The sequence below is a fragment of the Micropterus salmoides genome, unplaced genomic scaffold (genome assembly GCF_014851395.1).
Source record: "Micropterus salmoides isolate LMB-PRFRI ecotype aquatic unplaced genomic scaffold, ASM1485139v1 Ms_hic_scaffold_8, whole genome shotgun sequence".
Classification (NCBI taxonomy): Eukaryota; Metazoa; Chordata; class Actinopteri; order Centrarchiformes; family Centrarchidae; genus Micropterus; species Micropterus salmoides.
The window spans coordinates 35,053,250-35,078,617 of record NW_024044570.1 but is presented as its reverse complement, the minus strand read 5'-3'; the positions used below and the strand labels follow the sequence as shown (position 1 = coordinate 35,078,617).

At 40.4% G+C, this 25,368-nt stretch overlaps 2 protein-coding genes across 4 annotated transcripts; one reads left to right on the top strand and one right to left on the bottom strand.

Annotated features, from left to right (window-relative positions):
- Positions 1-6,434: 6,434 nt before the first annotated feature.
- On the bottom strand, positions 6,435-8,997 carry acd (ACD shelterin complex subunit and telomerase recruitment factor). 2 transcript variants are annotated; one of them, XM_038706677.1, is made up of 2 exons: positions 8,979-8,997; positions 6,435-8,473 (listed from the first exon to the last, which is right to left on the bottom strand). In XM_038706677.1, exon 2 carries the CDS (start codon positions 8,376-8,378, stop codon positions 6,609-6,611), a length of 1,770 nt encoding a protein of 589 aa, XP_038562605.1. In that variant the 5' UTR covers positions 8,379-8,473; positions 8,979-8,997; the 3' UTR covers positions 6,435-6,608. The 2 variants fall into 2 exon arrangements, with proteins under 2 accessions (XP_038562605.1, XP_038562604.1); XM_038706676.1 differs by lacking the exon at positions 8,979-8,997 and adding an exon at positions 8,727-8,834.
- Positions 8,998-9,504: 507 nt separating this feature from the next.
- On the top strand, positions 9,505-25,044 carry gan (gigaxonin). 2 transcript variants are annotated; one of them, XM_038705715.1, is made up of 13 exons: positions 9,505-9,655; positions 10,264-10,460; positions 10,659-10,773; positions 10,914-11,264; positions 14,215-14,283; positions 14,657-14,808; positions 15,230-15,351; positions 15,527-15,639; positions 16,726-16,875; positions 18,461-18,597; positions 19,760-19,894; positions 20,419-20,528; positions 20,636-25,044. In XM_038705715.1, exons 2-13 carry the CDS (start codon positions 10,276-10,278, stop codon positions 20,806-20,808), a joined length of 1,812 nt encoding a protein of 603 aa, XP_038561643.1. In that variant the 5' UTR covers positions 9,505-9,655; positions 10,264-10,275; the 3' UTR covers positions 20,809-25,044. The 2 variants fall into 2 exon arrangements, with proteins under 2 accessions (XP_038561643.1, XP_038561644.1); XM_038705716.1 differs by having other exon boundaries at positions 9,525-9,655; positions 10,207-10,460.
- Positions 25,045-25,368: the final 324 nt, after the last annotated feature.

Below are 25,368 nucleotides of genomic sequence, written 5' to 3'. Positions count from 1 at the left end.
TCATAAACAGTCGGTGGTGTTCTCAGCCCACCCACATTAATTAAAATTTCATTGCGCTGAAACTCCCTCATGCCCCCCCCCTCTGCCCGACAGCCAATGAAGTGCCGGGTTATTCCCTCATCTGTTTATAGAATTAGTCGCTTGATAAGTCTGCCCACCCAAGTTGAATCAAGCTGTGTTTATTTGGAAAAATTTCCGGGCACCCAATACATAAACGCACTGATGTGCTGTTTGAAATATCACGTCCACCCCTGACGCTGAGAGTTGCTCACACAGAGAGAACAAGCAAACATCGCCGAGTCCTTTCTGGGAGTTGCTGTGGGTTCGCTCAAATGAAAACAAAGTGTATAAAAAGGGAAAATAACTTAAACAATTTCGTTTAACTCGTGTCAGGCCCTCTTCTTGCCTCCAGTCCGCCATACGGGACGCAGCGGGGACGCTTTCTTTGTAGGAATTGATTAGCAAACATCCCACCACCTTTATTCAAAAGAACATCTGAGGACAAAGTAAATAATGGATGTCTGACAAGATATTATAATAATAATCACAACAACAATGGTACAACTACTACAGGTCTCCAGCTGGTCTATACAATCACAATCAATTCATTGTTATCCTGACATTATCCTCTTATTATTATTATTATTATTGTTGTTATTATTAAGATTAGTAGAATTATGGAAATGTTATATTTAAATAATCATTATGACATACGATACCTTACCCACCACTCGTTTCCATTCGTTTTAGTGCAATTATAATATAATATATTTAATAATTGTATTTAATAATTTACAGCATCCTCCACCTCTTTTCTTTATTTGGGATGATTTGTGTCTCACTGCACTTTGTATTTACTAGTTAGTGTAGATAGGTAGCATGTACAAGATTGAACAATAGTGTTACTATTTTGTGTACCAGAGTTAGCTTCAAGCACATTTTCATCTGACTTCCCTGAGCAGGTCAGTGAGAGAAACAAATAGAGCAAGCACAACAGGGCAGGATTCATAATACATATTATAAAAAATAACACAGTACATGTACATTTTAGCAGACTTTTTTAGTTGTCATGCTTTATTGTAGATTTTTTTTTTAAAGTTAGTTATATATCTCTTATCAGTGGTTCTTAACCTCAAGATGATTTCTATATTAATTTATTTTTTGCCCTTTGTTGTATGAGAGGTAAACCCTGGGTAACGCTGGTCACAAGTTAGCATATGCAAACTGTGATGAGGGGTCACAAACTAAAAGGGTTGGGTATAGTATTCTAATGGATCTGTTGTCATAGTTGTCAGGTTTTGGTGTACCTATATTTATGTCTTTTTTTCTTTTTTTTTTTAAATGAAAAGAGGTCCATCCTTTGTTGTTGGTTCCTTAAGGTGGTCCCTGGCAGCTTCAGGGCCATGGGAAATTGCTAGCTCTTGGAACAATGAGGAGCAAAGATTGAAAGATTGATATGGGGAGTAATTGATGTAACTGATCACAGCAGCTCAGAAAGAAATACCCCCCTGTGTAATGCTTCTACTCAAGATAACACAACCCAGTTTAACTCACTTCATTACTGTTTGTCTACCCATAATTGGAGCAGCCTACAGTATACTAGAATATTTGACAACAACTGCATAAACTTAAAGTCATCATATATTTCATAAAGGTCATAATTATCCTGGATTAAATGAGATTGTATGACAATTTTGATCATCGTTATTAGTTCAATTAATTTGTCAAACTAAAACGCCAAACATTAGCTAGTTACTGATTTGAATTTGCTACTTTTCTCTTTATATTATTGTTAGTTGTGGAGGAGTCATATGGCAGGCATGAAGAGTCGGAAAACAAAGTTTCCCCAAAAAAGTGTTTTATTTACCAACATTAATACACAATGTCTATGAAATTAAAATCTGTGCCGAGTTATGTATTTGTGAATTATGTGTAATGTGCATCAGCCAAAACAACCAAATAGTAGCCTAATCCATCCTGGATTATCCTGGATTTACCAGAGATGGGGACTTTAGATCAGAGACTCGGACTCGAGGTGAGGGACTCGTGAACAATGTTTATTTTTAGGAAACTTCTGATGAGCTTGGTGTTATTCCCTCTTATTTGTTATTTGCTCCGACTGTCGTTAATTATTACCGTTGGCTAGAAAGAGGTTACAGGTTCATTTTTGATCATGTAACCTTACAATTTTATTTAGTTATAACGTGACACTGGTTTGAGAGTCTGCAGGATGTGTTGACTTACAGTAGTTTAAGCTGTCAGTGATTGCATTGCACATTATGGTTGTCCTCTGTAAGTTAAAAACAGGTTACAGCTTTATTGTTGACTATGTAACTTTACAGTTTTATTTAGTTATAACTTACTCTGGGTTTGAGAGTCAACAGGGTTTGTTGACTTACAGCAGGCTAGTTTATAAGCTTATAATAAGTCATTAATTGTAGACGCATTGTACATTAGGCTACATGGTTGTGCTCTGTAAGTTAAAAACAGGTTACAGGTTTATTGTTGATTATGCAACGTCACAGTTTTATTTATTTATAACTTACTCTGGGTTTGAGAGTCTGGGGAGTGTGCTGACTTACAGTATTTAATAAGCTGTCAATAATTGTAGACGCATTGTACATTAGGCTACATGGTTGTGCTCTGTAAGTTAAAAACAGGTTACAGTTACAGTATTCCTTATAGCCATGCAGTTTTAAAAGCAACCTCTTGAAAGCAGCAGGTGATACAACATTCGTAATAACCACGAGAGACTTGAGACTTGACTTGGACTCTAGCTCAAAGACTTGTGAGCATCTCTGGTATTTACACATCAACATTGGAAAAAATGTGTTATTTGCAGCTCATCTGTTTTCATCATTCTCTCCAACTTTTATAAGTCTGCCATCAGTTATCAGAGGCAATTTGGGGTCTGGATGGTCACCTGAATTGACATGTTTTAAGATATGTATTCCAAATAATTTCTTGCTTGACAAAATTACATCCCACATATAAAATACTTAGACATGCACAAACCTATAATTCACTTGGAAAGAGCAATATCTAACCGACTGCTCGTTGGATTAAGTTCCATGTTCTACACATTGGCTCTGTTTGTATCAACGCTGAACAAAAAGACCTTTTAATTGTCCTTTAAGAAGCAGCAGGCAGGCACTTTGGACTGTATTGCCTTACAAGGACAACATGGACAGTGTATTATTTGTAGATGTGAGCATGATGCTTTATATTATGTATTTTCCTGTTTATAGGTCAAAGGAGGATTATAACAACTTTACAAGTGCGCACAGCTGGCCCCTGCTTACATTAGGGGTTTGGAGCTTTCAGTGGATAAACTCAGAAGTTGTTCTTTTCTCTGTTTCTCTCTATGCAGACGGTGATTCATGAGCAAATAAAACTAAACTAACATGCAAGTATTAGACGTGTACATGCCCCAGCAATCAAGCATCTGGTGGAAAGCTCTTTCAATCCATACAGCAGAAGACACATTGTAGAATTATTGTAATGCAAGAGTGTTTATCTATCAGCCGGTGCACTACAGACTTATGAGCCTATAGTGGAGTTTTAAAGAAGGCTACTAACCAATCACCCCATCCTAAAGCCTTTAAACTCATACACTCAGGCGAGTTAAGAAAATTGCAACTGTGTCCAACATTCAGGAGCATTAATTCACCAAACTCCACGCTGTAGACACATATCTGATACCATTTTACACATACATCCAACAACAAGGGTCACAACAGCTTAGAGGGAATCTGTGTAAAGACCCTCCTCCTGTATTTGAAATAAATAATACATTTTTAACCCAGTGCCACAGCTCACTGTACCATATGGATGTACAAAAGTCAGTTTTAAGGCCTGTTGGTAACCCTACCTGTTAAGTTGACCAAACAGTTAACCAAGAAATCTTAACATAGCCCAACGTTTTAATTAGCCTCAACTGTTTCCCACCCTATTATATGTAACAGCATGACCTGAGAGGCAGAGAGCTTTTCGATTTCTTCCTGAATTGTCTTTGTCAAAGAGAAACTTTAATTATCTTACGGGTCTGTTCAAGAGGTAACTGGCTGATCTGATATAGGTGCCAGTGGGCCGCCTGGGGGTCCTCCCCCAGAAGACTTTGAGCATTAAACACTTAATTTCCTGCATTCTTGAGACATTTCCTGCACCAATTTATGATGGAAATGTATTTATATGAAGGGAAACAAAATTAAGGTGGCAGGTGACGATTCAAAATATGAAAATATAATGCAATAATCAGCTTTTGGACAATACATTTGTTTCTTCTACATTTTAATTGCATTGCATGTTTTCCTGGTTTCATTTATTTATTTCTATTTCATTTCTTGTTGCTGTTTTTCAGAATATTTTTAACAAAAGCTTTCAAAAAGTGATGGAGACATTCTGATTCTGACCTGTCCCCAGCGTCCCCAGTGTAAATGACACCTATCTGTCAATATTTTTAAATGCCCCGCCCCATCCAAGCTTTCAACCAAAGGAACTATACCCCGGAACTAGGAACCTTTGGAGGAGACGAGCTACATTCAGCACACGGCTGCTTGAAAGGCACACCGAGTTTAGCATGCTGGCGAGAACGGGAACAGGTGAGTGTCACGTAACGCCCAGAGAACCTGAGGGCGGAGGAGAGTGTACCGGCAGCTTGGGAGAAGTCCTGGTACGCAAGAAAATGTCGAGGTGCTGGTACTGCGTACCGGCCCACTTCAAGCACTGGCTGTAGTTACCTTAAAGATCCCTTCCATGTGATGTTTGAAAACAGAAATGTGCTGTTTTTAATAATAATTTGTATCTGATATGGCTTTTCCACAAAAGTTCCAATTGTCCCTCATACTCCCTCATTGAAAAATACAGAATTCATGACTATATAAACATTCTTCATTTCGATAGTTTAACTGCTGGAAACAAGATGTCCCCTACTTCACTGAAGGTGAGCCCAGAGAAACGTTGCCGCTGCAGCAGATGAATGTGAAAATGGCCTTCTAGTGTCAAAACAACATCCTGCACTGTGAAGCACAAATATTCCAACCAAAGTCACAGTTAGCAAAACACATTTTTGAGCAAGGAGAATCACCAGGCCTCCATTCCTAATTTCCATTCATTCACAGTCCCTCTGTTATAGCACAGACACGTTTGTGCCACTATCACCACGGGGAAATCTCATTTATATTATGCATTCCCTATAGCCCTTTACCCTAACCTTAACCATCACAACTACATGCCTAATCCTAATACTTAATCTAACTGCAACCTGAACCCTAAAACCCCATCTTAACCCTCAAAAAGTGTCTCTACCTCAATTTCTGTCCCCATGGTCACTGTGGTTAAAGTCCCAACAGAGCTATAAGAACATGCAGCACACACATATATACCTTTGTGCATTCAACACCTTCCCCAAAATGAAGGGGATAAATTATGGGCAGAAATGCAGACTTAAGTTCATTGTTACAACAAGTTTGTGTAAGAGGCTGAATTTGGCCTCTAATAATGCTGGTAAAATGTTGAGCTGGTATCCATTTAGGCTACAATTAACTAGAAGTTTTCACATATTTTGTATTTAGACTCTGCACTGAACCTTCAACTTCATCCCATTTCCAATCAAAGTTTAAATGTGTGTGGTATTTGGTGACATCTTCTGGACAAATAGAAAACTGCTTTACTCTCACAAGCGATGCTGCAGTGTTCATTTTATTTATTTATTTAACTGAAATGTAACTAAAGCAAAGGTAAAACATGATACAGGAATTTGGTAACATCAAATAATATGGATATTTTAACTTCATGTATGAGTTAATTGAATGTCAAATTTTTATAAAAATCAGTTTTCATGTCAGACCCTTTTCAGAACTATTAATCCTGATTTGTCTTACAGGGCTGAGGAAATGTCCTGCTGAGTGTTAGTAAGTGTGTAAAGTTAAAACTCTCAAGAAAGCCTTATTTTTCCACTGTGAATGCTTACATGATGGCAACGTGTGTGGTTTGTGACTTTAAACAGCAGTCACAGCTGTTTCCTCTGATATGACTATCCACTTCAGTGCTTTAAGCATTATAAATGAACTTTAAAGCTGCACTAATGAATGTTTCTGTTAACAGTGGATCAAACGAATGTGAAAGTGGTCACTGGACCCACTGTAACTGATCAGCCAGCCCTGCAGTTCGCCTCTGCAGCTGTATGGACTCATTATTTCGATTTTGCAGCCTGCAACTTCACAGTTTTGGTTCACTGTCACCACTCCCATCAACCTTGTTTCCAGCAACACAGAGCTGTTTTCATTTAAAAAAAAAAAAAAATAGCTCTGCTAAAACTCACTGTACTCACAACTTAATGTGTCAAAAGTGTGTTTGATGTTAAAGCCCCAGAAAAACTGGTAATTGAACCTTGAGTTGAAAGTAATCCAATTCGGGAAAGACCACAAAGGAAATTGTGTTTTCTGTATTTTATTTTATAAAATGTTTCCCAGTGAAAATCCAAAAATAGTCATTTTACTCACTGCTTAAGACTTTGTACGGTATGAACTAAATAGACTCGACTTTACAGAGCTGCTCGAGTCTACACTGACATAATACCAGAACAATGATCTTTCAACATTTTGAACCTAAAGGGAAGTGACCTCAACCCTGTCAGACGATGTATAATTAGAGGTCACTGATGTGATGTGTGGGTTGTCTGTCTGCTTTGGAACAACAAGATACTTCACCGCCCACTGCAGCAAGGATTCAGCAACTTTGAATTGACTGAAATCCTGCAGATTCTGCCCAGACACTTGGTAGGAGTAAGAGAACGGCCTGCCATCGCTGTGAACAGTTGGAGTCCTTCTCAAGACAGTCCCTACAGTTTGAACCTGTTTGTGACCGCTGCCCTCTTCGGCCCCGGAGCCCGCCTGAGTGTCAAAGAGCCAAGATGGAGGGCTCCCGCTGATCTGAGCTTCCTCATCTTCCTCCTCCGCTAAGGTTTTCAGTGCTTCCGTTGTGGGCTCACTTCTCTTTCTCTTTGCCTTTCTATACTTTCTCTCAACAGTCTCCTCCAAAATCTGGCTTTCTTGATCCAAAGCCAGATTTTGTTGGGCCGTTTTGTTGGGGTGTTCGTCTGTGGCAGGCAACAGGTTTGACGGTCTGGCGCAGGGCTCTGGTGGACTCACAGAAGTTGAAGAACTGGTAATGGCGGGGAGGCTAGTTGAATGGGGCAGTTTCTGGTAAGGTGGGAGGTAGCTGTGCTCTGATGTCAGCAGGGATTCCTTCAAACTGCGGGCAAGAAGTTGCGTGCTGGTTAAGACCGCAGCATCATCATGCTTTGGTGTTGCTTCTGGTGATGCATCAGAGGAGGAGATGTCACATGGAGGAAACATGTCCCAGGGGTTGGATAAAGGCCTGATGTCACTGTCAATCATCCCTTCGACTACGTCCTCATGTAGCATGCTGTCCTCCGCAGGAAGAGGTGAGTTTTCACTGACGTCATGATCTGCCTCTACAAATGCTGGCTTGGCTATTCGCCACTCTGCAGCATCAACAGAGGGCTGTGTGGTCTCTGAAGGTTTTTTCCTATCCTGAGAGGCAGCAGAAAGCCCACTCAGCATTCTACTTCCAACATTTGGTGGTGTTTGCAGCTGCTGAGCCTCTTCCTCTGGGATGAGAAGACACTTTAAGGGGACACTGAAACCTTTCACTCCTTTGTATCTGACCCTGTCGACATCCCAGCTCGTGGCAGAGAATGTGTCTTGGTGGGTGAGCGATGAGGTGGAAGTCGAAGTGGAGGGCTGCGGGCTCACGGGGCGGCTGCTCGCCATCTTCAGCCTCACCCTAACATCCTCCAGCACAGCCTGCAGACAGTCATGCTGCCACTCCCCCAGCAGCTCCGACAGATCATACCCACACTGGCCCTTCTGAGAGTCCTGCACCTCCTGACCCAGCAGGGCCCTCCATGTCGTATAGATCTTCATCCTGATGGAGGGCAGTGTTGTGCAGCAAGGGGTGTTGTCTTTAATTGGACCGGCTGCGGTCGTAGCCAGCTCTCCAACTGATATGAAGAACCTGCATTTAGTCTGTTCGTGAGCCATGTGAAACTGCAGCCGGTAGTCCTGAATGCACACCGTGGTGTTGAGCAGACTGGTGAAACACTCGCGGTCCTCCTGCTCCTGAAGATGCTCCCAGGCTGCTGCAGTGAGAATGGCAGGGATCTGAAGCACTCCGTCTGACAGAAAGAGCAGCCCTGTGGGGCCCTCAGAACCCTGAGCCTGGGACTGAGACATCTGACCCACCCCGATGACATGAGCCTTCAGCCGCCCGCTGCTGCTCCCCTCCCGGCTGCCATAGCTCAGGATCAGACTCTCTATCCATGGAGACAGTCTGCTCCAAGAAGGGCGAGGCATGCTTGTAGTTTCAAACTGTGTGTCTCCAGTTATGTCCCGTCAGGCAAACGTTTACGATGCTCAGTGGTTCCTCCATCACAACAGCTCAACCGGAGCTACAAAGGAAACTCAAATCAGTTATGATCCATTTTACAATGCACATTATTTTGGTGTAACATAATACATTCTAGTTAAATAGTGGGAGGATATTTTCGCTAACGTTGCGCGCGAAATAAAATCTTTGCTACGACTGGCACATTATCGACATCGCCACTATGTACACAGCAATGTCGCAAGATTTCCTCCTAACTAGCACAGCATAATAATACATATAATAACCTAGAATACACAAGTAGGCAGTGCCATTACCTTTATGTGACGTTAATCCTGCACAAAACAAGTTAAGGCGGTCATAAAGTTGTTTCAAGTTTCCGGGAGATAACAGTGGACAGGAGAGTTGTCCTTCAAATTAAAAGCGCAAATGTTTATCCATGTACTTTTATACCGTGAAAATTAGATTTACAAAACAGTTATCACATAATCATGTTATTTAGCTAATGTATATGACTAAAGGTAAACCAACTAACACTATACTAGTTGGCGAAAAGGGTTTTTACTCACACCGGAAATACAGATTGGTAGGAATGTCGATGAATTTTTGCCAAATCGATCGCTTTCCGTTGGTCCTGTTCCGCTTCTTTTTAATTCTCACTTCCTACATCCATTTCAAAACCTGAACAAAGAACACGCGAATACCTTTTATTTGTCTTAGCTTGAAAAGATAAGCTACACAAATACGTTCATATATCTTAACTAGTATCTGTTGTTATCCACAATTCTGTTGATATACTGGCTGCTGTTAAAGTGTTGGGACGCTGCCTGTCTATAACGCTTTCCGCCCAACAGATGCTGCGTTCAGGTGCCAGATGAAATGTACCAGCGGAACTGCTGTGATAATAAAAGGCATGTTCTTTTTAGATACAGTTTATGGTTCTTGCCCAACTTATTCAAATCTATTTAACCAATCGATTGCCTTTGTTTTTTAATATGAGAGCTTTGATCTCAAATATTTGTACGTGAATTTGTCTGTTTATCGTTTGTTTGTATTTGTATAGGCATCCAGTCATCATAATCATAAGTTTAAACGGGAGTTCCTTATTTACCTCGTGGCCATGAATGCAGCACAATACATGTCGAGTCTTCACATCCACTCACAACATTCTCGCATGGAGTGATTCATGTTGTACTAAGGTACAGCCTGTGCCCATAAAAAGACAAGCGCATTTCGTAGTGTTAAGGTAAGATACTTAAAAAGAGTAAACTTGAATTGTTAGAAGGAAAAATATTGATATTACAGGTTTGAAGCATTGTAAACATACAGTGCAGGTTCCCACGTTACGTTTATGTGTTTGTAGCTTTCCCCTAACATTGATTTGGCTAATTAAATTAGACTAACGTCATCTAAGTTATTGTTGAGTTAACCTCTTCCACTGTTGAACTGTAAATTACTTTACTGGCGACATTATTTCGTGTTTGACATGGGAACAGTTGTTTATCGACGGTTGTTTTGCTAGTAGCCTAACGTTAGCCTTTACGTACCACCAGCTTGCCCAAACTTAATGTAGAAACCTGTCAGTTGAAGATCCGTAAGACGAATCGTTATGTTTTCTCACAGTATTAGCCATACATTTGATTCACTTAGCAGTATATTATTTCAGTTACAAATTGACGTTTTATATTTTGTTAATACAGCTCGCAGCCGCCCTCTTTGGTGTGTTGTAACGTTAGTAGTGGAATAATTTAATGAGTAAGTTAACGTTAACATTAGCCTACTTTTTAATCGAAATAGGTGTTGGGTCATTTGTGCCAGCTGAATTGAAGAATGCCCCTGTAAATTTGTTTAAAGCCAAGCCTAAACATGCCCGATTCTGGATCAAGTGAAACCGGTTCGAAGGTTTCGGACCCACAACATTCCCAGAAACTCCTCAGGGTCCTTCGCATCTTCTGGCAGGAGCAAAGCTTCCACGATGCGCTGCTGGTGGTTGATGGAGAGGAGCTTCCTGTTCAGAAAAACATCCTGGCTGCTGCCAGCCCTTATATCAGGTCAGAAATATGCCCTGGCACATCAGCCCAAATCTGATCACGCATGTTATCTTTGGCTGGTGTTAACATTGTTAAAGCGCCAATGGGTGTGTCCACTTTCACAGTGGCAGTGGTAGTGCTTGTGCTTGGGGTGATAAAAGAGCTTCAGGTTCCTAGTTTTCATTAACATATTCACTTGTGCTAATGATTTTCTGTTAGGACCAAGCTGAACTACAATCCTCCAAAGGAAGATGGGTCTACATACAGAATTGAGCTGCAGGGGGTCTCCATGCCCATCATGAAACAGATCCTGGACTACATCTTCAGTGGTGAAGTAAGTGTGGAGGCTTTAAAGAGCACGTGATGTGTCCTGCTCATCCTAATGTATTACTGTGGATATCCATTTGATCTGTATTGCCCCACCTTTCTCTTTGTCTCACTACCTGCATGCATGTGTCTGTCCTTCACACACAGATCACTTTAAGTGAAGAGACCATCCAGGACATGGTGCAGGCGTCCGACCTGCTCCTTATGTCTGACCTGAAGTCCCTGTGCTGCCAGTTCTTAGAGAGCTGCATCACTGCAGAGAACTGCATCGGCATCCGGCTCTTCTCTCTGCACTACTGCCTTTACCACGTCCACTATGCCGCCACTGAGTTCCTGCAGACACATTTTGGTGATGTGGCGCTCACTGAGGAGTTCTCAGAGCTGACGCCGGACCGGCTCTGCGAGGTGCTGGCTATGGAAAAGTTGAACGTGGGCAATGAAAAGCACGTGCTGGAGGCTGTGGTGCGATGGTTCGCACATGACCCAGAGGATCGCAGGGTGGGTGTTGCTCTCATTGTTGAGATAAGAGGGGTTATGAAAAATGTTTTGTGTATCAAATTGGTTAGTGTATGAAGCTTTTAAAGCTAGGTTAGGCAATTCATTTCAGAAGAATTGTTGTTATATTTGTCGAAATTCTTTAAAGACCCCAGAACTGGAGTGATGTGATCCACTTTTTTGGTCTTAGTGAGGACTCGAGCAGCAGCGTTCTTAATCAGCTGAAGCTTTCTGATCGATTTTTAGGGAGATATGTAATGACACACGTTACAGTATACCAGTCCACTCAAGATAAATGAACAAACATGTTTTTCCAGATCCTGCGGAGTCCTTTAATCTTTGATACATTCTTTCCGGTGATAGTAGGCGGACTTTGTAATCATCTTAATGTGGCATTTGAAGAGTCCATGACTACACCAAGATTTCTGGCTTGGTTTGGGGTTCTATACACTGCCTATTGTAGTACCGAGTACCGATCGGATACCAGTGTAAAATGAATAAGTTGTATTCCTCACTGTGAGGAAGAGACTGGGAATCTTTATGTGTAAGGCAACATCAGGCCTGATCAAACATGAAATACCTCCAAACTGCTGACCCTTTGTTTTTAGCTTCATGCTATGTTAGCTCTCCTAGCAAAATGTTTTGGTCTAGCAGTGCACTGCCGAGGCATTGTGTAGTACGCATGTAATTGAATTGAATAGATCGGCCCCCTTGTCACAGAGACCTGATCTTGCCATTTGAGTTAGTTTTAGGCCAATATCTGATATCAGCATCCCTAATTGAAGCTCAACGCTGACTTTTTTATCGTTCGTCCTTGGCTCCAAAAATAATTTCTTCAGTTTTATCTTTGTGTAGTTATACAAAATTCTGGCACATTCAACCGCTGATTTAATGTAAACATATTCTTTCTGAGCATCAATTGGTTTCCACTCATTTCTGCACAGTATGAAAATCATCAAGTCTGGAATGCACTGCAAACTTTTCAAATCCATCTGCACTTAAACTGCTTTACCGCACATTGTGAATGAAACATTGCCAACAATTAAAGTAGAGTTGTATTTCACTGTGATTGATATCACAACTATAACACCTCTTAAGAAACAAATTATTGATTTTTGTAAGGATGAAAATGAAACAGATAGTTACCTGGAATGAAACACTGGAAAAACAATTTAACTAATAACTTGAATGGGCTTTTCACTTAAAATAGTCCATCATTTAAATGTTTTTTATAGGTTGTGCCCTTAAACTTCAGATTTCTTGGTGTAATACACCTCGTAAATACTGTTGAAGCATGTGGAAACGTTTTAATATTTAGAAATTGCAAAAAAAAAACAGGAATGAATATGTAATTTTAATAATATTTTGTTTCTCTCATTGTATTGTTATAGCCGCACTATCAATATTTCTTCCCATATTCTTCCCCTCAGCTCTGTGTTCCATTTTAGGTTCTTGCGTGAATGCAGCTGCATGAATAGACAATCCAAGCAGCAGCAGGCTTGACTCACTTGACTGCAGTAAAAAAGTAATTTGACTGCGGATAGTTTTGCTCTCAAACCTATTTTATTAATACATAATAACGTCACAAAAATAAAACCCTATAGATATTTTGGTGGAGTTTCTGGTGATAAAAGGAGTGTGCAAATTTAACTTTCAGTACTGTGCCAAAGTTTTAGGCAGGTGTGGAATAAGTGCCGTAAGGAAAGCTTTCAAAAATAGACTATATTTATCAATCCTCAAAATGCAAAGTGAATGAACAGAAGATCAAAATCAATATTTGGTGTGACCACCCTTTGCCTTCAGAGCATCAATTCTTCTAGGTAAACTTGCAAAAAGTTTTTGAAGGTTTAGGCAGCCTCAGTTGCTTCTCTCTCTTAATGTAATCCCAGACAGACTCCATAATGTTGAGATCAGGGCTCTGTGGGGGCCAAACCATCACTTCCAAGACTCATTGTTGTTCTTTATGCTGCAGATATTTCTTAATGACTTTCATTTTATGTTTGGGGTCGTTGTCATGCTGCAGAATAAATTTGGGGCCAATCTGATACCTCCTAATGGTATTGCATCTGCCTGTACTTCTCAGCATTGAGGAGACCCGTAATTCTGACCAAATCTCCAACTCCAAATTCTTCAGATTGCGAAGGGAAAAAAAGCATGATGTGTCTTTCATCTGCTACAGTAAGTTTCTTTGGCTGACCCCTGCATATACTGTCCTCATAGTTGCACGTTTCTTCATGCCTCTTGAAAAGACAGCACATCTGGAAACCCCTGTCTGCCTTGCTGATGCAGTGTAACCACCTTGTGTCTTGTCGCTGTGCTCAGTCTTGCCATGGTGCGACTCTTCACAGTAAACTGTCTTCGGCGGCCTCACCTTGTTAGCAGAGTTTGGCTGTTCCTCACCCAGCTGGATTCCTCCTACACAGCTGTTTCTGTTTCACTTCATGGTTGTGTTTTAACCTTCATGCTGAATTGGTGATCAACAGCACCTGTTTGGTGTAATTGTTTAGTCATACACCTGATGATATGCCTACAAAATCCCTGACTTTGTGCAAGTGTACCTACAAGGACTGATGCTGTTTAAAGGCAAAGGGTGGTCACACCAAATATTGATTTGATTCAGAGTTTTCTATTATTTAATCACTTTGTATCTAGTTATTTGATAAACATGATCTATTAACAGGTCTATTTTTGAAATACTTACTTTTTTCCACACCTGCCTCCTAATGTTTGCACAGTACCGTACATTTGCCAGGTGGAGGATCCTGACTCTAAATGAATGCTAGTGTGTCTCATCTATCTTGTCTACATATTTGTTCCAACTTGTTCACTACATAAACTTTATAAGTTGACGATAAGTCATTGTTGTGTTTACAGCTTACTCCTATGCTCCAAAGTGGCCGTAAGCTGTTGTTTATAAACCCCAAAGTGAGTGATATTCCATCTGTATTTGCAGGTACACATGAAGGAAGTGATGTCTGCAGTGTGGCTACAGGGCCTGGACCTGAGCTACCTGAGAGAACAGGTAGGGGAACTGTAAAGTGTTGTTTTGTTGTTGTTTTGAATAAAGGTACCTTTTGTTTGACACAGCCTACTGTTTAGAGAATGTGGTTTAACAGTGAAACTAGAAAAATGGACATTTCACGCTGCACGGTAGAACAAATAAACGTCAGCCAGGTCACTCCTAGGCTAAACCAGCTCCGTAGCTAACAAGTATGAGACTGAGCTCCCTTAATAATTATCAGTAGCGTAACAACAGAACCTATGTGATGATGTGAATGTCCAGTCAAAGTGTTCTGTGTTGCAGAAAGTTTCACAATATGCTGTTTTTAAGGCACAAACTCCTCTGGGCTAATTTAGCACCTAACCTTGTTGTGTGCTGAATGGTATCCCATCAGGCCATGGGGGAACCACTGATGAGGGAGGTGATCAGAGAGTACTGTCAGCCGGTGCTGAGGGCTGGTCAGCTACAGGGTGAGGCGCTGCTCGCCGCCTTCAAGCCCCGAGGTTACTCAGAGTGTATAGTTATCTCTGGAGGAGAGGATCGCAAGTGAGTCCACGTCTTTATTTTTATCATTTGTATTCTATTTGGACATAAAATTATTTATCACCAGCATTACTATTATCACAATCTTTGCTGTCCAGTGGATAGCTTTAGTGTCCAATCATGACCTACAAAGAAGCTTTTCTACTTCACAAAAGATTTCGAGAAAAAACACTAAGCAGTTGACAGAATTTCTTCAGAATTAAAATGTATGATTTGAAGACATCAAGTATTAGCAGTTTAAATACAGCACTGTCTGAAGTGACCTTTAGAAACCCTCTTGAATCATAGCTGTTTTGCCACCATTTTCTGGTAAATAAATGTGGTCAAATCAACTAGAGGAAGAGGTTTAAGTTGATGCAGAGTTCACCCAGATCACACGGTTGGATCACATCCTGTCTGGTCTGATGATTTTTGTCCTGTACAGAAGCAGGAAGCCGACTGCCGTGACACGCTGCATGTGTCCGCTCTACGACACCAACAGACAGGCCTGGATCGAGCTGCAGCCAATGAGTGTCGCCCGCCTCGGCCACGGGGTGGTCGCTGCCGGTCAGTGCTGGGCGTAGACCAGAAAAATGCATCCACCTCAACTGAAGTGATGCAGAAAACACATCTGTAACATGTGATTCTTTCATCAGGATTAGGGCTTAAGAGTAGAACAGTGCAAACGGCAGATCCAGCAAATACGCAAGTCAGTAATAACATTGTGTTTTCTGTCTGTTAGAGGGTTTTCTGTTTGTGATGGGCGGAGCAGATGAACACAAAACAGTCCTGGACAGTGGAGAGAAATATGACCCTGAATCCAACACCTGGAGCCCCATACCCCCAATGCTACAGGTACATGCATGCCTTTCTGTAACTGCACAGTTAGAATTATCCTACCGTCATAAGTATAGAAACTTTCCCTCAGTTCAATATTTCTGTCAAATGGACACAGAAGAGGTTTGAAAGTTATCATTTTTGTAAATGGGAGTTCTGCTCTTTAGGATTTTTAAGCAGGATAAATTATCTGTCCATCATACAAAGGGCCAGATTTACTAAAGGTTTGTGTGAAAACGTGTGCAAACTTGATATCACCAGCAAACTTACGTAATGACATCTTTCAAAAGTTGAAGAAAGCACCTGCTGTTCATTTACTACTTTTGCCTGAATGAATATGCAATTTGAGGCGTTGTTGTAGTTGATCACCTATAAAGGTACAACAAATGCACGTGCAATATTTTAGAATGCATATACGAGATTTAGTACTCTTTATTCGGGGTGTTAGTAAATCCGGCTCAAAGTGTGTTTCTGCAGCCGTGTTGCAGTATACGTTCTTGACCACTAGTTGTCAGCAGTGCTGCAAAAAGGTTCAGTATTAACTCTGGTTGGCAGTACAGGCAGGTTTGACAGAGACTACACAACCCCAGTCAGCTGCTGACATTTTATAGAGGAAAGTGGTGGCATTCACATTATATGCTGACTATGTATTGTTAAACGCTCTACACAATAGTTATATATTAAAATCCTACTTACATTAGAATTTATTATTCATAATGTCAATATTTTGATACCTAAGAATATCATATTAAAGTAATATAATGTAAAACATTACCTGAAATGTGAATTAAAAACACTGCCGGAGATAAAAAAGTAAAGCAAGAGGAATGAAAGAAACTCGTTAATTCTGAGGTTTCATGGGGTTTTATCATTTCAAAAGTTAGCCAGTCTAAAGATTTGGAACCTCATTATGGTGTTTTTGCAATCTACATTTTGGAACAGTTGGTAAAGACGTATGTTTTACAGCCCCAGACTGTGTGAGGTTATCAGTGGAGCCTGGTGTCATACCAGTGCTTCAAATGGGATTTCAAAATGTCAGCTTATGTGTGGTTGAATGTGTGGGACGTAGCTGTGGTTTAATAGTCATGTCACTGACGTACGTAGGCTCGTCAGAACTTTGGTGTGGTGGAGCTGGACGGTCTGATCTACGTTCTCGGAGGAGAGAACGAAGAAACGGAGCTGGTCACTGTTGAAGTGTTTGACCCTCACTTCAGTACCTGGAGAATGCAGACCAGCATGACCATGATCCGCAAGGTACACGCATGCACACATCACATTCACAGGACAGCAGAACATGTAACGCTGTTGATGACTGAGACATATAATGATGCTTCAACACAGTACTCTATATCAGCACATTATATCTCTCTCTTTGTTGTTCCGTTTGTTTTTTTAAACTACATTCTATTTATAATTAATATGAGATCTATAGCAGGGCTTGTGCACAAGAGTTTCCACCGTCATAGTACAGTTCTTATTAATTCTTTGTATTGAAAATTAACAGGAAAAAACATGGTTTATGTTTCTTTAAGTATTTGTTTACTGAAACAGGGAAATTAAACTAAAATATTCTATATTTCACATCTGTTGCAACTATGAAAACAATTGATATTATAGATAGATCTGAAAAACACTTGTATGGCTACTGTTATTTCATTCCATCAGCGTTATGTTTTAGGGGAAACATGCTGATACGTGTTTTGCAAGGTGCTGGATATCCAACACGTGGAAGATAGTGACAATTGTAGCTGCAGCGACAGCATAAACTCGCCTCATCAAAAGAAAAGAGTATGGAAACCAGGGTGAAGTTAGTTTCGCGGGTGTTACCTTCAACAGCTCCGTGTCAAAGCCTCCGTTTCTCAGTTCTAGAGCTGAGAGTTTTGATCACACCTGAAAATCACCAAAGATGACGATGCAGTTTGCAGCGCTAAGAACTGAATGTCTGTTTAGCACACTTGTAACTGTAGGCGGAGTTGGTGCAATACGAGCCATTTCAATCATCAATAACTTTTTTGTTTTTCAAATTAAAAATCTCTGATAACTGCCAATAGAGATACTGGCCACCCTTAAACATTTCACACCTGAAATGTTTTGACATCGAGGAAGAAGACAGCTTTCTGTTCTCTCACAGGCTGCATCATTTTTAATGGGATACTTTGTATAGACTGATCTGATATGAGAGGAATCCCGTAAAACTGGCTCTTTCAGTGTGTTTCATAGTTTATTAAAGTGATTTTATTTTCTTTGTGCCTAAGAGATGTTGATCGAGATACATTTATCACAGTGATAAAGGGGGAACAAGATGAGCATTATTCGCTCTCTCTCTGCATGTTTAACTTGTTGCATCTAAAGTTCGGCCGTGGACCTCCGTCGCATGTCATCCCTTTGTCTCTTTCTCCTCATTTCCTGAAACCATCTACGAAATAAAGGCAAAATAATAAAAATAAAAATGGTTGCTGATTAATTTTCCATCAATCAATGAATCATCAAGTGCTAAACTAAACTTTTCTTTTAAACCCCTATAAAAGGGGACATGGAAGACCCGAGAACCTCAAGAGAAACCGTTCTGAGAATGTATTAGATCCAAAATAAACCTGCAGGACAACCTTGTGTGGTTGTTGCCTATTTTTGGTCTCTCACACCAGGCAATTATGTTTGTCTGGACAGTGTAACACACGCACACACCTAACAATGTTACTGAAATGACCACGCAAAACGCACCCAGGGCCAGTACTACCCTTGTCCAGACTTGTCCAGGAACTAGACAGAATTTAGAAGAAGTGATTCATTTTCCACAGTGCACCTCTCCCCACACGCTCTGACTTGTCTTCTCTTTTAGGTCGGCTGCTATGCCTCAATGAATAAGAAGATCTATGCCATGGGTGGGGGCTCCTACGGGAAGCTGTTTGACTCTGTTGAATGCTTTGACCCCAAAACCCAGCACTGGACGGGCCTCTGTCCTCTGAAAGAGAGAAGGTAAACACATCCCCTGATTGCGTTAGCTGTTACGGTCTGAGCAGGAAAAAAAGAAAGAGGATCTATGATTTGATTTGCTGCCGCACAGTTTAAAGTCAGTAGTTGTAGCTTTTTTTTGTCATCTTCTCTCTTCTGTGCATTGAAAATATTCTTGTCACATGTTATATGCACTTGCAGTGTAATGCAAATATTTAACCTCAGCCTGTAATACTTAACTTTGTACGTGTTTGTATTTGCGCAACAAGAAATGAAACATGGCTCCATGGTCACTGTCACACTCCCAGACCTGCCAGTTTTCGTTTCAGATTCACCTCCCCCGACTTACGGCACAGTCATACCGACATATGAAAAGGTTGCTCAGGATGAAGTAGCTATAACTGAGGCAGCTGAGTCACACCATATACGTTTGTTAGTCATAGCAGAACCTGTGATCTTAAGATGTGAAGAAACTTGCAGTCTTTCTGTTTGCATATCTCTTGATTGGTCATATCATTTATGTTTGTGTATTAGGGATCCTAGAGCCATCAAGCGAAATAGGTTGAAATCAAGCTAATGTATACACTGAACCCTTAAGGATGTGCGTGACATCATGTCTTGGAGAGTTAGCTTTTTAGGCACCATTTTCAATTCAAACATCATGAAACATCACTTCAAAGGACTGTCAGTAAGGACATGTTGCCAAATCAGATCAGACTTTTTCTTGGTTTGTAAAGAATTAATTTAGTTTTTCATATTGCATTGGGCTTTCCTGGATTAGCCCCTGTGCTGTGAACTTTGAAGTATGCCCCTTATCGTGTCAACACTAGCCTCTCTTCGTGGTCCGTGAATGGCCTTTGTGTTGTGATTGTTTGACACGTCCACGCTTTGAGTTGAACAGTACACCTTCAAATGTTAACCTAATATGTTAACATACACGTAAAATGTTGCAAAGCAGGATTTCTTTATGGCAATCTTGTCATTTTAGGATTTTTGCTTCAATGTGATAAATTATGTATATTTGTCAGTAATTAAATTTGCTGCATTAGCCAGAACTATATATATATATATATATATATATATATATCTTAATATGGAAAAATAAAATAACATATCATGATAAAATAGGTTATCCATATTGCTCACTCCTAACTCTCACATTCTCTGCTGTTGTTTTCCTGGGCAGGTTTGGTTCGGTGGCGTGTGGTGTCGGTCAGGAGCTCTATGTGTTCGGTGGAGTTAGAAGCCAAGAGCACGACAACCCCGAGCAAAGACAAATGATGACCTGCAAGTCTGAGTTCTACCATGATGAGATGAGGAGGTCAGTATAGAAATACTGCCTCCGTTCCTTTTGACATTACAAATTTTAACCTTTTATTAGATTCTGTGAATGTATTATTATTATTAATACTATTTTCTGTGTTATATTATCCCATCTGTTTTAAATGTTGAGTTTTAAAGATCATTAATAACCTCGGAAACTGCTGTTGAGAAAACAGTCTCACCGAAAGGACCATTTTGGTAGCTATTGTAGTGCTTTTGACCATAATGCATGATCTCCATTAGCAGATGAAGTTCCTGAAAGTTTATTCTTTATTATTCCCATCAGGTACCACAAAGTTATTGATTGTTTTTTTTTGGCGACCAGTTTATTTACTTACGATATGCATTTAATTTGATGGGGACATAAGGACATGAGTAAAGAAGGTTAAAAAGTATTCACACAGAGAATGCACACAAAATACCGGCGCAAATCAAATTGTCAATAAAAATAAAGGGAAACATTTTTTTTCCTGTATTTGTTTTTGATGCCCATATCTGTTGTTGTTGGTATGATGGGTGAAGGTGGATGTTCCTGGATGACCAGAACCTGTGTATTCAGACCAGCTCATCCTTCGTGTACGGTGCTGTGCCCATCGGAGCCAGCATCTATGTAGTGGGAGACCTGGACACAGGTCAGTGAAAGAAAACAATGTAAAACAACAGCAGTGTTCTGATGGGGTTATAGCAATGCCAATATTGTAAGATATATGTGTAAAGCTGGTGTTTCCTGTGTGTACAGGAACAAGCTTTGACTACATCCGGGAGTTTCGGCGCAGCACTGGAACATGGCATCGCACCAAGCCTATGTTACCCACCGACCTCTCCAAAACAGCCTGTGCCGCCCTGCGCATCGCCAACTGTCGACTGTTCCGCCTCCAGTTGAGCCAGGGCATGTTCCGAATCAGAGTCTGACTCCTTTTTTGCACACTGGTACTTTCTACCTGCTATAGTCTGGATTTAGGGGTTGTATTAACATTGAAATATTACAGTGACTAGATGTTGGGGTTGTGACTGTCCGTTCAAGGGTTCATACTCGAGACCCTTTTGCTGTATGACGGCACAAAACTTAATCTAAACGCGTTATTATAATATTATAGGTTTTGTGGAATTTAAAAAAAATCTAAATAGTGTTTTCTTTTTAATGTGGGATTTGATCAGTTTTTGCTTTTTATTTTAATGGACATTCCTCATTTGTAATGTTTACTGGTAATATGTTGCTTGGTGAGGGATTTAAACTGTAAACAACACTTGATAACGAACTACCACGTAACTACATAAGGGGATTATGATGCACATTTTAAAAGTACCGCTGTGTTGCAATTTGCATTTTAGGCTCTATTGTGTTGTTTGACGGTGTATTGTTCATCTTTCTGGTTAAACATAGATGACATGATCATTTTTCCAGATATCTGCAACCGCTGCAGTGGGTAGAAAATCTTCATCAGTGATCTAAATCTTCAGTGGGAAGTGAGACTTTGGTGTCAGTCCTTTTAAAATGAGAGAGCACGGGGACTTTTTGCAGCAGTCACATGGGAAGAACTCCACTGTTCAAAGCAGATACCAGTACCACCTTTTTCCACTGCTGCTAGACTCGGAATACACCAGAATGTAGTGCTGCCACAAGAATATGCAAAGCAGTGGAATATCAGCTTGCCTAATTCGTCTGTGCAGCTTTCTCGTTTTAAAATGCTGACAAATTGCGTCAGCCAGTGTGTCCTGCTTTACTCTATGTTGCATTTTGATTGTTAGGTTTGTAAGATGTGGGCCGCAGCAGCAGTCACATTGTGAGAATTTGGTCCTAAATTTCTGGCTGTCAGAATTTTGATGCAGCTTTTTGAGACTGTCCTCCAAAGACAAACAGCATCAGCTGTTTCGAGTAGTTTGTGGCTGCAGTACCGGAACTGCATTTGTAGGACCCTTGTTTTCCTTGACACTATGTTACTCTTGACTGCCCCCCGAAGCCCATTAGCCTTAACCTAACCATCACAGGGTGTGTGCCTAAACCTAAGTTATCGTCCACCGGTTAAACCTACAGCTGCGCACGTTGGCCGTACAGACAGGGTTAACCTGCTTTATGTTGCTGTGCATGACCACTACCAATCTACTAGATGGAGCTGTCACAAAATAACTACAGTCCTTGAACTGCGGTCCCAGGGCTGCGGGGGTCCTGAAAATGCAGCCTCTGGTACTGAAGCTTTATAATATTGATTGTTTCAGCAGATGCCAAAAACCATATTTGTTTACATTCAAAGTTCAAAGCCCCCTAGTGACCGTAGGAATGATGTCTGTTGTCCATCGGGAGCAGAGCGGGAAGCAGCGTGAGGTTTTTATAAAGCCATTAAGTCCGCACAGGGAGGAGGAGTTGGGGTGGATGGATGGATCAACAAAACAACTGACTTTAACTTGAGAGACCTTCTTGTTTCCTAGCGACTGTCAACATTGCTTTTAACAATTTCCCAACATTAACCAAGGAGTTATTATTGTAACCATGACGACGATGGCCTCCTGACCTTAATTTCAGCCCAAACCCCAACCAAGCGGTTTTTGTGCCTAACCCTAACCAGTTGTTAACCATCAGATTTGAAGGCACACACCAACGATGGCTTCCTGCTGATAGGGCATCAAATCAGATAATCATTGTTGTTTTAGTTGGAGCAGCACAAAATTACACAGTGTGTAAGGACTTTTTAGTGCCACTAGTTTCACTAGTGTTTCACTAGAAACCTCTGCTCTGCCCAGATGCACTGCATTAAACGAATGTTTGCACGTTCGAGCACAAGCACTTTACTTGACAGTCAGTTTCTGTTCAGAAATAGACGTGGCTGCGAGTGACACTCTTGAGTTGCTGGATGTGTTGCTGCCTTCGTGACCTCTGACATGGCTTTCCAGTCAGTACAGTTTTGGCATCCCTTGACCCCATTTGTTCTGTGTGAGTTACAGCTGCTGCTGTCTGTCCTCAGCACAGGGGCAGCACTTACAAAGCAGACACACACTCGGTGGAGGTTATTTGTGTTGATAGAAACGTAACTCTCATAATATCAGAAAGGCAATACACCTCACACACTAAAGACAGGATTGAAACTGAGGTCTGACCAATAGTTCTTGTTCTTGTATTGTAATCATGGGACACAAAAACTTGAGATAATCCTATACAATTTAAACAAATAATGTACATTTATGTGTTCTTGTGTGCAAAACTGTGTGTCACTGGAAATGTCCTACCTTGATAAATATCGTCAGGAGGTGTTAATTTTAAGTTCTGCTGATGTAACTAGTATGGTGCGACCTGTTTTTACTAAGTCACAGTGTAATGTAATGTTAGACATAGACTACAAATTTTAACGCAACTAGTGCAACAGGCTGCAAGTCTTATAGTACACAGGCCAACATTAGCCAACAACTATATTTGAGCTGGTTTCTGTTATAAATGGTTTGTTGACATCACTAATGTTGTAAATACAGCAGCAGAACAGGATTACATTATGAATTATGAGAAGCAAAATTATATATTTTATTATATTATATGGAAAAAGTGAAAAGGTCAGTATTGGTCAATATTGCCACTGTGTCACACCCCAGTTGAAACATATGGGAGAAAAACAACAATTCTCATCCACTATGTTCAAACTGTTATGACAGACCAGATTAAAAACAGGATTTCCTGGAGCTCATAGTCACTCCTCTGAGACACTACAAAGCAGCAGGACCAGTCTGCTGAGGGCCTCAATGTGAATAGTGTGCTTCCTTGTTTTTGCATAGACACTTAACATTCCATAGTGTCTCGTCATTTACAGTAAATACTACATTAATTTCCGAGCTGCTCTGTATCCTAAACAGTGCTGGTTACCAGCCACGACAGTGTCATTGGGATGTGTGTATGTGTGTGTGTGTGTGTGTTTGTGTATCATCAACCCAAAATGTGGTTCTGGAGAACACTTACTGTGGCGGGAACTACCACTGAAACATTTTGAGTACTTTGTCAGGTGTTTCTTTGTCAACACGATAGTGTCACAACAGCGCAAGATGCAGTCATGAAACTTTACACTTGTGTAGTTGAGATCAAAATGACTGTTGAGTATAAAAATGGCTGGTCTGAGCAATGGAGCCAGAACAAAGGGGGTAGGAAGTAGGGAAGGGTCCATTGGCCCCCTACTTTACACCCCTGGCCCACATTTGTTTTTAAGTTGTGGAACTAGCTTGACTAAGATGGCAAGATCCAGACAGCCAAAACAAACAATTGCTGTTGGACATTCAATATTTATGTTCTTGCCAAACAAATTTTCATTTATCTTTTGCCAATAATGACACATTCTATATTTGTGACTAACCATGTTTAATGTTCTACATTACTTGTATCAAACCAGGGAATATTTTACCACAAAAAAAATATAAACAAACATAGGTTAGGAGTTGACCCTGCGAGGACGGCTATGCATATTGAATAAATCTGGCACCTGTTTCGCCGGGCTCACTTCTCTCATGCCATGTGTTTCACCGCAGCATACACACCAATCTGGCGTCGCTGCTGGTCTCTAGTTGTTCTCTAGTTCTCACATGTTAACATCATATGGCTGTCTGTGTTGTTGTGATATACTGGAACACACCATTAAAGAAAATTAGCAGTCTAAACTGGATTTATTCCAGCTTTAACCAAAGTCGTGTTGTGAAAGATGAAGAGTGAAACTGCTGTTTCAGTTTGTACTTTTGTAGCCGATGCATGAGGAAGTTTTGTAAGATGTTGCCCATGAGTGTTATTCATTTTCGTCAAAGAAATTAAAACTCCAGTGGTCAATTATGTCTTATCCCATTTATTTTTATTTTTTGTTTGTATGCAACCAAACACCATGTGCTGATACTTAATCTGTAAACTAGTCGTTGATTAATGATCAAAGATTTTCCTTGAACACAATTTGTTACTTCATAGTGCCTATTTTAAAATGTCCAAAGGAATACTGAAAACAGAATAACTGCAGTTGCTAATGTTCTATATTAATTATAATACAAGTCCTTTTTTAAATTTTTTTTATGTATTTGGTAGCATTGTTCGATAGTACATCAGCAGTAAAGTGTAAAGCAGTTGCATTTCAGTTATCGCTGTAAATCCAATTTCTGTGGTTGATATAAGGAATAAAGATTTTGCTACTCTTTCACCTGTCTTGCGGCTAAAAATGCAAGGTTTGACCTGATTGTGAATTCTAGCATGATTGGCATGTGATCTTTAAAATCAGGGTGTTACCTTTGGGATCTTTAATGTACTATTTTTTATGCACTTGACCTTTTTATTATCATTTTGAAAAATATATATACAGTGGGGGAAATTTTTTTTGATCCCCTGCTGATTTTGTACGTTTGCCCACTGACAAAGAAAAGATCAGACTATAATTTTAGTGGTAGGTTTATTTGAACAGTGAGAGACAGAATAACAACAAAAAAAATCCAGATAAATGCTTGTGAAAAATTTTATAAATTGAT

Coding starts and splice junctions, on each gene's coding strand:
- acd (XM_038706677.1), bottom strand. CDS start 8,378: ATGCCTCGCCCTTCTTGGAGCAGACTGTCTCCATGGATAGAGAGTCTG.
- gan (XM_038705715.1), top strand. CDS start 10,276: ATGCCCGATTCTGGATCAAGTGAAACCGGTTCGAAGGTTTCGGACCCA. Junction 10,461..10,658: donor GCTGCCAGCCCTTATATCAG/GTCAGAAATATG, acceptor ATTTTCTGTTAG/GACCAAGCTGAACTACAATC. Junction 10,774..10,913: donor ACTACATCTTCAGTGGTGAA/GTAAGTGTGGAG, acceptor CTTCACACACAG/ATCACTTTAAGTGAAGAGAC.